Source organism: Danio aesculapii, chromosome 3 (assembly GCF_903798145.1).
Source record: "Danio aesculapii chromosome 3, fDanAes4.1, whole genome shotgun sequence".
In the NCBI taxonomy this organism is placed as follows: Eukaryota; Metazoa; Chordata; class Actinopteri; order Cypriniformes; family Danionidae; genus Danio; species Danio aesculapii.
The window spans coordinates 34,371,814-34,388,249 of NC_079437.1; the positions used below are offsets into that span (position 1 = coordinate 34,371,814).

Below are 16,436 nucleotides of genomic sequence, written 5' to 3' on the forward strand. Positions count from 1 at the left end.
ATATATATATATATATATATATATATATATATATATATATATATATATACACATATATATATATATATATATATATATATATATATATATATATATATATATATATATATATACATATATATATATATATATATATATATATATATATATATATATATATATATACATATATATATATATATATACATATATATATACATATATATATACATATATATATATACATATATATATATATATATATACATATATATATATACATATATATACACATATATATATATATATATATATATATATATATATACATATATATATATATATATATATATATATATATATATATATATATATATATATATATATATATATATATATATATACATATATATATATATATATATATACATATATATATATACATATATATATATATATACATATATATATATACATATATATATACATATATATATATATACATATATATATATATACATATATATATACATATATATATATATACATATATATATATATATAAACAACAAATGTGTAATGTTAGAAAAATGCAACAATACTTTTTTAAAGTACTGAACTGCCAGTAGGTGGTTGTGGATGACTGTTTTAATCAGCAAGCCATTCATTCAACTGATTCATTCAAACAGTTGATTCATTCAAGAATAAAAACCAGTGTATGACTGGGACATTAATTATGAATCAATTAATCATTAATTAATGATTCACTCAATTCATTCAGAAACCTCAATGTTTATCTAATTCTGCCACTGTTTTGCTGTGGTCTTTGTTTGGATCGATTTTCATTAAAAAAATACTTGTAATTTGAACTCAATATCCCTTTTAAGCCATAAAGCCTGGAAAATGAAAAGGCCCATTTAAAAAAAAAAATATTGAAAATTAGTTCCAGCAATTTTCTGAAATGAGAATTTGTAACATTACTAGTGAATTGTGGGAATTGGGATTGCTCTGTGTGTGAACAGTGCATTCTTAAATTAACCAGTCAAGTCACTGCATTAATTTTACTGGTCTTAATATCTTAAATGAGCTCATTTAACTTATTTAGAGCTCATTATGTTTGTTCTAGGTTGCCCATGCAGTTGTGCTCATCTGTTTTATTTATCCATAAGTTTTATGTATCTCTCGATTGCAGAGATGTCTCTAGTTTATTCTTTTAGATCAATTGGGTGGTCTGAAAAATATAACGTTCTTTTACTTTCCCCTTCAAAAAATCCACTCATCCTGTCGAGCCCTGTTATATAAAATTCAGCCCGCCAAAGAGGCTATTGAAGAGATTGATTCTGGTTCACATGAATAACAATTGGCCATTTTTTTTCTGTTTCTTAGACTAGTCAGTAAACTCTGATTGGATGGTTTCTTTGATGATAACTAAAGAGATTTAGTAAGGTAATGAATATGTATATTGTAGAAGCACATGGAGTTTCATGAAAGAATCATTTTTTGTAAGATTACTAGGGCTGAACAATATATTATCTGAGCATTGATATCACAATGTGTTTATCTGCAAAAGCCTTGCAGGATTAGATTATTTATTAATAATTAGAAAAGATATATACATATATTATTGCCTTTTTCTATTTTTTGTATGGGCAGCAATAAGATTTAAGGGTAATTATTAGGGTAATTATTAGCAAATCATTGTCTTACGATGGTTCGTTCTGTAGACAATCGAAAATAAATATTTCTTAAGGGGACTAATAATGTTGTCATTAAAATGTTTATTAAAAAATTTAAAACTGCTTTTATTCTAGCCGAAATAAAACAAATAAGACTTTCTCCAGAAGAAAAAATATTATAGGAAATACTGTGAAAAATTAATTGTCTTGTTAAGCATAATTTGTGAAATATTTGAAAAAGACAATAAATTTACAAGTGAAGAAAGTGGATAACTTTAAAAATAGTTCTTTAGCAAAAAAAAAAAAATCAAATCTCGAGCTCCCCAGACTTGCAAAAACACAGATAAGCAGCAAAGTGTAAACACGACGTGCAGTGTAATCAGGTTATCTAATTATGGTCTGAAAAGAGGGACACATGGCTGAATGTAGAGCATTCACATTCAGCGATGTGTGTTGGGGCTAATGTTGCATATACACACATGCAGCTGCACAGACCCAGGCCTCTGTTCAGAATCCACTACATCAATAAAGCGCACAACACCAGTGGCATCAGTTTTGCACACTTGCAAATAGAATCATAAGAGACAAAGTCTAGATACAATGTGCAGTATAATCATGTTTTTATTAGGCTATAAGTGTTTTAGTAGTAAGTGTACAGAATTCACAGTTTCTGCACCGAACTTAAATGACTGACAGCATGAAATGATATCTGTTTGCTTGGTTTTGTATGCATTCACAGTTTAAAAGAATGCTTTTTAATGCTGCTAATTCAGATGCAGTTTGGGTCTTTGTCAGGTGGGTTGGAAATAAAGGTAAAAAAAGCCCTCACTAGGGAGACAACTTGTAAGAATTACACATTTGCACTTCCTATTACAAATGTACACATTAGGTATAAAAACGATTAGTGGACTACTTGGAAAAAGTTAGTAAACCAGTTGTTTTATAAAAATTAGTTGACTTTAAAAATTGAGTAAATCTGTTGTTTTTAAAGTCATTAGCTGACTTAAAGGGAGGAAACCTGTTGTCTTAAAATGATTAAGTAAATGAACATTTATTATGCATAATTATTCAAATTATATCAATTTAAAAATTCTTAAGTTACAACAGGTTTAATCACTTTTTAAGAGTAAAGTAAATAATTTAGCGTGTACTACTGTATACTTTATGCACAAACATAGAACAATACCCTCCAGTGACATTTTCATTTATTAATATATCAACCAGAATAGATTAACTGATGCTGGATTATATCCAAAAATATTCTGTGTAGTAATAGCATTACATCTTCAATATTTTATTTTTATTAAGGTAATTGACTATTGTATAATTTAACCCCTCTTTTAGTCTGTGGTAAACTTTTTTTTTTGCCTTAAAAGGGCACCACAGTGTGGCAAATTAAATTGTAACAGTTTAGTATTGTACAAAAGTAAAAGCAAAAGTAAAAAAGACAACAGCATTGAGAAAAGGAGGAAACAAAGAATAACAAATGATCTGTGATGCCCAAACTGCAGAATGAAGGTGATGGATTGCGGTACAGTCAAGCTCATTGTGAAATTCTATAGGCGTACTCAAACAACTATTACATTACAGACGTCCATGGCTACACAAGAACGCACACTTGTGGTCCGTCTCAATCAGCTCCTTACCTTATGAGGTCATAAATCAGTAGGTTGTGAACATAAATTCGGCACTGGTAAGGACAGTAATGACTTTATTTCACTACACATTGAGACAGCATTACATTATCTTGTTTTACATCATAATGGGATTTATGAACAACAGCAAGACGGATATTTCTTTTTTACGTTTTAGAAAGATTTTTTTAAGTAGATTATAGATAAATAATTTGATCACGGATAAATTATAAATGTATAAATATAGTTTATAGATTTTTCTGTACATCTCTAACTGTTCATTTACAATTAAATATAAATTAATTAATATACTTTTTTTTTTTTTTTTTACATTTGTTATGTTTGAGTTGGATAACAGGTTTCATGTTTTTCTCTTCAGAAGTTCTGTTAACTTTAGTGAGCACCTATGCTCTCTGATTTTTGCATGCATTTCAGGGAAAATGTCTCAGTACACTCGAAGAATTTTGTGATCAAGACAGTTCTAAAAGGAACATTCCCCTTTTTTGAAAATGGTTAGAGTTGAGTGTGACTTTTTCAATCCATTCAGCTGATCTCCAGGTCTAGCGGGAGCACTTTTAACTTAACTTACCTTAGCATAGATCATTAAATCAAATTAGCATCTTGTTAAAAAATGTTCAAAAGGAGTTATGATCATTTTCCTATTTAAAGACTGACTCTTCTGTTGTTACATTGTGTTGTAAGACGACAGAAAATGAACAAGGTAACAGCGCTGCATAATATTACTATGCCTGCTGCAGCAGCTGGTACAACAGCAAAGTTCCTTGATTATTACGGCAGTATGAAAGTGTAGTTCCTAGCTATATTGACCTAGAACAGTGGTTCCCAAAGTGGGGTTCGGGACATTAGGACAATGAGGATAAGTCGTTTTACGATTTCCAAAAATCAAATGAATTTTATTAAATTATTACAATCACCAAATTTTATCCATAACCTACTGGAGAACAAACCAGTACATACATTGTTAATGTATATACATAATAAACATAAAAAACATGCAAATAAAAAGCCATCAGCCTTTCAATTTTATTTTTATTTTTTGCAACCCCTGGGGTGATTACGTTATATTAAAAACACAGAAATACCGTCAGATGCAGCACATTGATTTCATAGCACCAGGTTGACACCTTTACAGCACTCGTGTACATTAAAAATAAATACAGGACACAACTGAATATGGAGGATAGTCACCAAGTGACGTTCTTAAGAATTAAACCAAGAATAGACTTGGACCTATTAGTGTGTGTACGCCATTGCATGCAAGGATTATATATCTATAACCACCTCAAAGAATATTGGGGGTAGAGAGTCACTGGCAATGTTATTTTAGGGGTCGTGGGCTGAAAAGTTTGGGAAGCCCTGACCGAGAAAATTAAAAAATATATAGTTTCTGCCAGTCTTGGTACACAATGGAACTACAAAAGAATCAAATTTCAAATAGGAATTTTATAAAATCTTTGATAAAATATATATTTTTTAGTAATATTTTGATTTGACTCAATAATATACGCTAAGCTAAGCTAAAGTTGTAAAATGAACCTATTTAAAAAAATAAAGTGTGGAGTGTTCCTTTAAAATGGCTGACTCTATGAACAGTGTCCTGACTACGGAAAAGGAAGCTGATTGAGATCCACTCTTAGTTTATCTGTCTCTCTTTGGCATGAATAGAATCACCTCTAACCAAACACAAGCACATGAGGATATGTTCTTCATTTATAGCCAGTGAGGAGGAAAAAAAAAAGAGATAAAAATGTTATGTTTTTATTGTCCAGCAGAGGGCATCATTGTCTTAGCAAGAAACACTCAAAAAGAAGACTCTTCTGCACGCAGCAATTCTCTGCCATTTGCTTCCCAAACTGTTCGCTGATTTTCCATTGAATGCATTTTTAAGAGCTTCCCATCTGTTTTTATAACGCAACAAATCACGGTTCGTTATTCACTTTATCAAGCATGCATGCAATTTATTTTATGCAGGTTTCAAATCAAAAAGAGTCACTGAATGAGATGCATGAAAACCAGTGGCACTTGATTTTTACAGATGTCTGACCATCAGCTTCGCGAATGATTTGAGAACTGCATGATGATTTGCATAATCACCACTTTAGATTTTGGTATATATGTTCACTACACATTGCTATCGTATGTCTTTTAAAAGTCTTGAAATATGTCATTCTATAATGCATTTATTGTAGATTTATTTTAAAATGGAGCGAATTAGAAAAAGTTGGAGAATAAATTATGACAAACTTATACAAATGAAGGTTCTCATAGGAGTTTCACGGTGATGGGTGTCAAACTCAGTTGGAGAGTCGCAGCCCTGCACAGTTTAGTTGCAACCCCGCTTCAACACACTAAGCTGTAGGTTTCAAACAAGTTTGAAGGACTTAATTAGTTTGATCAGGTGTGTTTAATTTGGGATAAAGCTAAACTGTGCAGAGCTGTGACCCTCCAGGAACTGAGTTTGATGCCAGTGCCATAGAAGAAACATTTTGGTTCTCTATAGAACCTTTTGCTGATTGATTCTAAAAATAAATGTATTTTTTCTTAACGTGAAAACATGATCTAAATACACTATTTTTGCAGAATTAAGAACTTTTTTTGGCAGTGACATATTTTTTTAAGAGTGCAGAATTGTTGTTTTTGGGTAAATTGTCCCTGTAACATGATCTTTTGTAAACTCTTTGTTAAGTCACTTTTCAAACTGTTTATTAAATTATATACATGATAAATTTCCACTTACTTTTTATTATATCTGTGATATTAAACTATTATATCCATGGGGAATTTGCACTTGGTTCTAATTTCCACTTAGTTCCACTTAGTTGTCTTTTCAGAGCAGAAGATTAGCTCAATTAAATGAGTTTTCTGGAAGACAAATGAAGAGAAAATTGATCCAATAGCAGTTGAAGACAGGGATATTCAGTCTTTTAGATGTCACGGACCCTTAAATATTACAAGGCTTGAGCAAGGGATCCCAATATGTAATCCTGTAATTGAAAATATTTAGGCTCTATTAAAGATATAACTTTTGTATTGATTTGTTTTTCATATATGTAATGGTTAATATTTTCTTTATAATCAAATCATTTTATAATACAAGATTATTTAAATATTCTGAAATTATAGTTCATTACATTACTCCATTAATTATTATAAATATATAATGATTAATATATCATTTCTATGAAGTTATTTACTACTTTGTTAGTTTTACATGAATGTACATTTATTTGTCTAAAGAAAAGGTTTTACTATTGTAATCGTATTCTTTAATTAAATAACTTCTATTTTTGTGTATTTATTATGCTGGAGCGTGCTGGTGTTGCCTCAAGAACAATGATAACAAAAAATGAAAAGACGATATGCCACCAGATTCTCAAACAATGTCAGAATGTTACCCAATTGAAAAGGTGAATAAATATATATTATTAAAGGAATACAATGATTAATATGGGCTCATATGTCTAATGTAAAAAGAAGAGATAAGTAAAAGAAGAATTAAGTTGAAGTAATAGACGAATGATGTGTGTGGTAATGGGGTGGGGAAATAATACGTTTGCGCTTCATCCCGCTCCATTTCGTTGTTGTTAAAATGTATTTTGTTAAAAGCATTGTTTTTTGTATGATTTTAAATTAATAAATCAAAGCAAAATTTGTTATATTAATGTTGATTTATATAATGTATATACAATTAATATAATTTTTTTTTATATTATTAAATTAATTAATTTGTTAATTTATTGTTTTATTTTTCCTTTTTTATTCTTTGTTTTCATACATTTTGTTATGGAGTGTCCCAGGACCTCAGTTAGAAATCAATTTTGAGTTCTCGTCATTATTCACCCCAGGTCATTCCAATCCAGCTGATTAATATTATTATTATGATATTATTATTATTATTTAAACATTTTGGTCCATATTGTACACTCAATTGGAGTCAATAGGATACAAAACAACATAGCAAAAACAAACATAAATGTGTGTGTGTGTCTTTTTTAATCATTAGATTATTTACAATGGTGCCAAGAAAGAATGAAAAACAGAAAAAAACCACAGAAAATGAACAAAAATGAAAGAAATATCAATAAGTCATCTGATCTGAGGATAGACATATAATATAAAAAAAATTGAGAGTGAAGATTTAGAGATTGAATAGATTATACACATTAAGGGTCATGCAAATTATAAATGTTTTGAGCGCCTTATTGTTAAGTGAATCTGAAACTGTAAGCAAGTAATTTTTAATCTCTTGTATAAATGCTAAATGCTTGCAATTTGAAAATTTACATTTATGTATGTAAAATCTGCATAAAAAAGAATAAGGTTTATTATAAAGCAGATGTTAACATGTGTATCTCTCTCTCTCTCTCTCTCTCTCTCTCTCTATATATATATATATATATATATATATAATTGTGTGTGTGTGTGTGTGTGTGTGTGTGTGTGTGTGTTCCTTGGAAGAACAGATTTGTTCTACAGGTCATACAGATATGAACCAACATGAGAATGAGCAAGTGATAACAGAAATGTATTTTTTCTTAAACTATTCTTTAATGCTTTTTCTGTATGGAAATAGGCCTAGATCCGTGCAGCTGTGTACATATATATGTGTGACATTAGCCTCAACACACTGCTCCATATTCAGTCAAGCGTCCCTCTCTTCAAGCTCAATCCTGGGCCATTTCACCCCGCGAGCCTGTAGAATTAACTAACAGCCTTTAGCCCGCTAGCAGCTAATGAGCTGAGCTGCACCACGTAAAGAAGCGAGGCACAGACAGCCCTGAGCGCAAAAGACATTTTTAATCCATCACGCTGTCCTTTATAATTTAATGTCACGCAACAGCACTGCAGATCTGCTGAGCGTACAGTAAGATGAATGAGGCCACTTCCTGTCGCGCATTTCAAAAGCCTGTCACTTAAAGCTAATGAATTGACCAATACCAGCATGGAAATGGGGCGACCGCTCTTCCTTTAAAAAGGTCCTTTCCACCTCATCTTTCCCACACTTGCACTCTATTTGACCAGCAGAGCACTTGCAGGTTGATAAATGTTAGTGAGGAACCCTGGGTGACCCTGTTTAGTATGTTGTTAGCGCTTGTTGTGCGGTTTATTTCTGTGAATGAATCTTACTTTGTGAAGAAATCTTGCCTTAAATCAGCTTCAAGGTCTGTTGTGAGCGATGAATGCTCTTTTTTTTCTTTTTATAAATCTAGTTTGGTGTTGAGTTGCAGTGTTGTTTTTAACCTAGAGAGGGCAGCGCTGCTTAATCATTTCCTGAAGCATTAAAGGTTTAGTTCAGCCAACAAAAATGACAGTTTACTCACCATTTACTCAGCCTCAAGTGGTTCTAAAGACTTGAAAGTACTTTTTTCTTTACTCTGTTGAACACGAAAGAAGATCATTTGAAGAATGTTAGAAACTGGCCGCACTAACATCTATAGATACGTGTCAACATGTAAAATAAGGGACCCCCCCCATTATTATTATTATTATTATTTACAAAGGATAGAATACATACATTTAGGAAAAGCTGCAAATAAATTAAACAGTTTAGCCTATTAACATTAATATAAAGATATTATATTACAAAGAAATTGAATCAAGTTATCAAATCTCATGAACTTTTCTTCACTGTCTAATTTAAACATTCTGATGAAGAGCAGCGAATTAATCTCTGGTTTAGATTTATCTGATTACATTAACTAACAGACGTGTCACTGCACAGACCTATTATGAAAGCATTCGATTGCTTTCGTAACTTTTTATGCTCATTTAAAGGCCGGCTCACACTGTGCGCTTTTTTATTTTATTTTTTTTTATAATAAAGTCAGACTGAACGACAATGAAGATGCACCAAACATGGAAGAAAACACCCCTGAAGTTTGACGTCATCCACCCGTGACACTTTCACTATCCTGCGTTCTGAAATGATTCCTCACAGCAAACGTAAACAATCTGTAGCGGCAATTTTGCACGCGGCATGTCTAAATAATAAAACCAGGAAGATTTTTTTTTTTGACATTTCCCTGCGGTCATTTGAATTGTCACATGGATTTTGTCATCAAATTCAGAGCTCCTATTGGTTCTTGGATTGACGCTCATCACAGCTGTTGTCACACTGCAGGAAGGTGTCTGAAATCTTCTGGCACTATCAGATCTTTATCGAAGGAAAAATCTGATCGCAACAGGCATTAAACGTCTGACTGTGAACATGTCTAACCAATGGTCAAAGATCACAGATTTTAGCTCAGGATTTCAGGAATCTTTTAGGATTTCTCAAATTAGTCTTAGATGTCAAAATCGTGGCTGAAATCTCACAGTGTGAGCAGGGCTTTAGACAAATTTGTTGTGTTTAAAAAAAACCCACCAAGGTCGACATGTTTAGATATTATAATTATTATTATTATGTATTTATGCCTATTCAAACACGCACCCAAAACAAAGAGTGTCCACTTTTGCTTCGCTTCATCCGTTCGTGAAACAGCGTCTGTTTATCACTATGGAGTGCGTCTGACAGTCATGCACTGCTACATAAACATAGGAGGCACCAGTAATGGAAATGAAGGGAATCACGCTGTTTTTACAGTATATTTAATTCAAAGTGTTTTCATGCCTAAATAAAATTAAAGCACAGAAAAGATTAGAATTGTAAAATGCGGGAGAATCTTGGGAAAAACGGGAGAGTTGACAGGTATGCATCCATAGTAGAAAAAATAAATACTATGGAAATCAATGTCCACCGGTTTCCAACAGTCTTCAAAATATCTTCTTTTTTGTTTACACTGAAGAAAGAAACTCAAACTGGGTGAACTATCCCTTTAATTATTTTTTTTCAGCCCCAACTGTTGTATTATGCTACAGTATCTTAATTAACATTTTTTGTTATCAGATTGATATCATTATGAATGTAACCAGGGATGGGCAATAAAATACCAATTACATCAATTTTAAGTGTATTAAAATAAACTACAGAATACAGCAGCCATAAATGTATCAAAATAAAATACTGTATTTTTGGATTTTAAAAATACTACAAAATGGAGCATAAGGTTTCTTCGCAAACCTTCCATCAACAGGCATATTGGATTAATCCCTTCACCATTAAATTTAATTAGGAAAGTAAACAATGTTTGGTAGCAACAACTTTTCTCTGCCACTTTGTTCACCTATAGGGGGGAGTTGTGGCCTAATGGTTAGTTAGTTGGACTTGTAACCCAAAGGTAACTTGTGTTTCTCTTTGAGTTACAGATTACAATCCATCCATTATTTGCACAGTATACTCATTTTCCCAAGATTCTTTCAGTTCTTCTTTAACTGGAAGAGTCTCAGATTACCATCTTTAAAAATACCTGTACACCATATCTAGGTGTTTTATATTTCTAAAGTTCCTCTGCATTTGCACCTGCAGCACTGAGACCAAGACTGATGATGTTCTGAAGCTCCTCGTTCTAATCTTCAAGACTGATATTTTATTCCATCTCATTTCTTAAGCAAAGAAGATGAATTGTACACTACACAGCCATTATATATTTATGGTCTTATCTGAGCATTGCTCAGTATACTATATTCAATGGTTGTTGACTTGCTCCTGAATATACCCTCACCATTTGTCTATTATTTCTTTAAGCATAATTTCCATCCATACTCCGATCATTGACAACCTTCTTAAAATTAAGACAGTTTTGTGTTCCAAGCTCAAGCTTAGGCAAATAACCGAGAAAGAACCAATCAGAGGCCCCGTTTTTAAGATGTCATCATGTACTGTAGACTTCTTGCAAAGTATTTTACAGTATTTTGAAACCACAAAAGACACAAAAGCATTTTGATACAAAATATTAAGCCATTTTCATCAAACCTATCAAATACAAATGACAAAATACTATTTTGTATTTGAAATACATGTGTCATAAATACTGCCCATCCCTGAATGCAACACTATTACAGTTTTCAGACCATATGGTGCAAATGGAAATTTAAAAAAAATTAACTGAACATTCAATGTTTCCCTTTTCCACGCACTTAGGAATAAATAAATGCCATTCATTTCTCTCCTTTTGCTTAAAGGTTCAAGACACCCTGGAGTACTTTTTGAAATTTGAGTGTGTTGATTGTAGCTTTAATTGTGGGGAAAATTGGATAATTTTGAGCTTTTGTCTGCTAATTTCATCTTCCGGATTTAAAATAATTTTTGGGGTGGGATCAAAATCGATGGCGTAGCGCATATCTGCTAGTGGAGTGATCGACGCGTCAGTTTCTCATTATTATTCATAGTGGAATTTTCTGATTCTATGAGAAGACCCTGCTATTTAGTTATTCATGAGAACACGTGCTTTGCGAAGGCAAGGCAGTACTTTTTCAAAAGGCACACATTTGTACCTAAAGGGTTCAATTTAGTACCTAAAAAGTACAAAAAATGAAGACCAATATGAAGAATCTAACTAAGGATCTGAGAATCCTTGTAGCAAACTTGTGTGTGTTGTTTCAAGAAAGCAACCATTGATATTGTGTTTTATTTTCATTTGTTTTTATTCATTTATTCTTGATTTCATTATTTTATTTAATCATATGATCATTAGTCATTTATATAATTATCATTATAAAATTGTTTTGATAATTAGTTAATGATTTGATTAATATTGATTATTATTTGTCATTTTATTATGTGTTTGTTTTATTATTATTATTATTTTCCTATAATTATTGCTTTATTATTATTATTATTATTATTATTATTATTATTATTATTATTATTATTATTATTATTATTATTTCATTTTCCCATATTGTTATAACCTTATGACTGTGGATTCAAGCAACACTTGTTTTCAAGAGTAAGAGATAAGAGAATGTCTCCATTTCAAGGCCTGTATTGTCTCTGGACAATGTTGTAAAGCAGTAATCTTCCACTGCTGTTGCTTGTGCTATAATACCACTTGTTGGATTGATCCTGGTCAGACAAAGTCTTAGCATTGAATTATGCACAACTAAGATTATTCAATAAATACTGCTCTTTCTTTATCATTATAACCTTTATTACCTTTCCTCTCTGGTTTTATCAGTCAACTCCTATATTTATAGGAGACTGTTAATTCAGTTGAATACTGGTTAACAGGTTTGGGTATTGGAAACTCTGCTGACTTGTTGTCCAGATACCTGGAGAAACTGGTATTTTCTGACAAGATCTGTCAAATCTAACAAATATCTACTTTTGATGTGGCAATATGAACTCTTTAGTTAAAAATGTGTGCCTTTTGAAAAAGTATGCAGGTCTTTACAACCATTTTGTGTAAGGTTTATTAACTGGCCAAGATAAACCCCGCTCTGGTTGATGCTGAAGCTCATCTCTCTCTTTCTCTCTCTCAGTGCTGCAATACGTCGTGTCTTAATGAACAGCTAAGCCTACCTTCACACACCACTCATTATGGAAATTACACTAGCCACAAATCTCAAGGCCATAGCAGCCTCCTGCATTAATTGTTGTACTGGTCAAGTGCCGAGGTCAACCCCAATTACTGAGATAGTCTGTGTGCATCTCAGCCCCACACGGGCCCTGAGGGCTCATGAGACGCAAGTATAAATGACTGACAGCCATTCACTCACATCTGGGTCCACGGTTATTGCTTTTAAGGGTTAAAGGGTTGACGTGAGGATTTTATCAAAAGCTTGACATTCAACCCTGAGCATTTTTTTTTCAGTATCTTTTTGTTTCAGAAATATGTGATAACTTTACAACCTAATATTTAGATACAGGATGGAAAAAAATAAGCGACAATTAGAAAATTCTTAGTTTCTCTGGTTTAATTATACATTTGAATAAAACATTGTTGTTATTTTTTTGTTATATTGTAAGCCAGTGAAGATAAAAATGCTGTCATGTAGAGCAATTTGTTTTGCATAAATTAAAAGGTGCTTTGTTTCAGACATGTTTATATTAATTTTTAAGCGGCACAATACCATTTCTTTTTACTTCGGGAGAGTTAAGAAATCAATTTTTGGTGGAAAGAGCCTGATTTTGTTTTTATCACAACATAATAAACATTTATTATTGTTGAAAATGAATAACAACAGCATTTCCATGAACTACATTTTTCATAAAAATTTTGATATATGCCAGAGCCGTTTATCTTTTGACAGGGTGTCCGAGGGGTCTTAAAAAGTCTTAAAATGTTAAAAATCTTAAAATCAGAATTATAGGCCTTTAAAAGTCCTAAATTTACAGAAATATTGTGTTGTAGGTCTTAAATCTCTTTTTATTTCATAAATTTTTTTATAATTATTTTTGAAGTGTTTCCACCTTTAGTTTGGATAGGACAGTGGAGGTTACAGACAGGAAAGTATTGGGAGACGATGTGAGGGGAAGGGTCAGCAAAGGACCTTGAGCCGGGAATTGATCCCGGGTCCCCTTTGAACACTGTGGTGCTATATGCCGGTTCACTGAACCACTAGGCTATTGGCGCCGACCTTAAATCCTTTTTGAAACAGGCCCATCCATCTCAATAAAACTTTAAGCTATTTATTTAAAAATTTGTTTAAAAGTGCTCCATGTATTTACTGCTGAGGACACCAACCTGGATAGATTACTGTGCATAGATATAGTTTTGAAAACTTTTAAATCATTTGTTCATTAAAAAAAATATATTTTACAGAAAAAAAAGTGGGATACAAGTGGATACAGGTAGATACAAGTAGAGCTTGCTTGTTTTTACACAATATTTAAAATAGTTTGCTAAGAAATATCAAAAATAAATATATATTTTTTATTATTTAATTATTATTGTATCATTTAATGTATTTAATTATATATATTTTTTGATAGGGCAGATAAAAATCTTTTCCATCTCGGCCATTTGAAATTCCTAAGCGTATATCTCTTTATGAGTCTAAAATTTCATTGATAATGGTCTTAAAAATGTCTTGAAGCCTTAAATTTAACTTGGTGAAACCTGCAGAAACCCTGTTTGAAGACTGAAATATTATTAATTCACTGATTAGTTAAATTATTCTTTGTACACTTTTTTCCATCAGAAGCAGCCAACAAGGTTACTAAAGTTTGTTTGTGTACAATCATGTTCATCGTTATCGAGTCTTATTAAATTACAATTTATAAATCCAAAAAGAGTCTCTTAAAACATGTAAACAAACACAATTGAATTCCACATAGTTTTCACACAATTCCACTAATGGACAGTGTTGCCATTTGGCAACACATACATTTGATCGATTTACAAACAACTAATTTGATAAACTTTTTTTTGAGTTGTATGTCATCATAACTTACTGGCGGTGATGTTTAAGATTTCTTTTGTGGATCTGACATAATTTGATCCTTTGTTTTTATTAACGTTGACATTTGCATTCAGAAACTACTCACAATAAACGCCAGTCTGTCAGAAATCGCGCTACAGAAAAACACTGCATGTCATGTGCCTTTACCAAAGCACATCATTGGCTAAGCTATGGTCTTCTCTTTCCAACAAAAAAATTGGAACGTTGGTCTTAAAGAAACAGTGGCAGGGGAAATGAACATAAAGATCATGTTGCCATATGGCAACACCATGTGGTAGATTGTTAACTTTGACTTGATGAAACCTGCAGAAACCCTACTTTTATACAATATTCCAGCTTTGTGCATAAGGTTAATTCACATTTTTGGATGGAAGCATAGCTATTGATTGCACACTAAAAAGAACTAAACCGCTCATGATTTCCTTATGTGTTTATAACATATACCTTTTTGCATTACAGTTAAAGAGGCAAAGAACCTGGTACCCATGGACCCCAATGGCCTCTCTGATCCCTATGTCAAACTAAAACTCATCCCTGACCCCAAGAGCGAGAGCAAACAGAAGACCAAGACCATCAAGTGCTGCCTGAATCCCACGTGGAACGAGACCTTCACATTGTAAGAATCCTCTCAGTCTGTTTCTGATCACCGGTGGCTGTGCCAAAGTAACAGTCATTTGTTTGTCTTGGAAATGCAAACTCAAATGTGCAGCTTGATCTCTCATTGTCTCTGTCCTCCTCCCTCCTGCGCTCTGTGTCTTACAGTAATCTGAAGGAGTCTGACAAGGACCGCAGGCTGTCTGTGGAGATCTGGGACTGGGACTTGACCAGCCGGAACGACTTTATGGGCTCTCTTTCTTTTGGCATCTCAGAGCTTCAGAAGCAAGGAGTGGACGGATGGTAAGAAAGCCTGCTAAAAAGTACTTTTGCATCAGAGGAAAAGAGAAAGTCTTCATGGCCAGATAGATCGTGTGTACTCTCTAGGGTCCCATTTTTACATGGTATTATCATGCGCATTGAGTGACCGGAGCACAAGTGGTCAGCGGAGACACATTACCTTATTCACCTGGTATTAACACGCATTCAAATTCATCTTCCATGACGATGTGCATCTCATGAGAGTACTATTGAATGAACAAATTCATGTTATGCAGCTTACAGGCAAAAAAAGAACACAAACATGATTTTCTTACAGTTTTTGTCTTGTTTTTTACAGAAAAAAACATCTTACAGTAAATCAAGTAAAAACAGGTTTTGTTTTCAGAAATAATAAGTCAAAATCAAGTGTCTTTTTCCTTAAAAATAGCTAAATAATCGGCCAATGGGGTAATTAAAATAATACTGTTTTCCTTTTGAAATAAGATTATTTTACTTAACCTGTTGGTGTATTTTTTAGCTTGTTTTATGAGAAATCTCACTTAAATTGGACTTAAACAAAACAATTAGTTTACTTGAATAAAAAAGGCTTCCTGTTTTAAGACTTTTTAGATATTTGGCCTAGAAACAAATCAATAACATTAAATAAGAAAATCATGTTTAAAGCTTATTAAAAGTATGTGAATGGCAAATATGACTTTGTAATCTGCGTATTTTGGTTTGAATTTAAGTGTAAATGCATTGATTTTTGGTTGCCATACTGATCAAGTTATTCAGATTAGGCCATAATGCTTCACACAACATCCCCCCTTCTCATATCACCCCCACTACCACACACAAAGGAACAATGGTTTAGAAAATTGGTTTTGAAGTCATTGTTTGGTTTGCTTACGGTATGGGAAATAAAATATTATTCAGTAATAAAATATTTATACTTAAAAGTTTTTATTCAATGGTTCACTGACAAAAA

At 32.2% G+C, this 16,436-nt stretch overlaps 1 protein-coding gene across 2 annotated transcripts in view; it reads left to right on the forward strand.

Annotated features, from left to right (window-relative positions):
* prkcbb (protein kinase C, beta b) overlaps window positions 1-16,436 on the forward strand; it is a 259,088-nt gene that overhangs the window by 104,816 nt on the left and 137,836 nt on the right. For both annotated transcript variants that reach the window (XM_056453821.1, XM_056453820.1), the window contains exons 6-7: window positions 15,053-15,209; window positions 15,356-15,490. In XM_056453821.1, coding sequence (XP_056309796.1) covers window positions 15,053-15,209; window positions 15,356-15,490 — 292 coding nt within the window. The remainder of the gene's footprint in view (window positions 1-15,052; window positions 15,210-15,355; window positions 15,491-16,436) is intronic.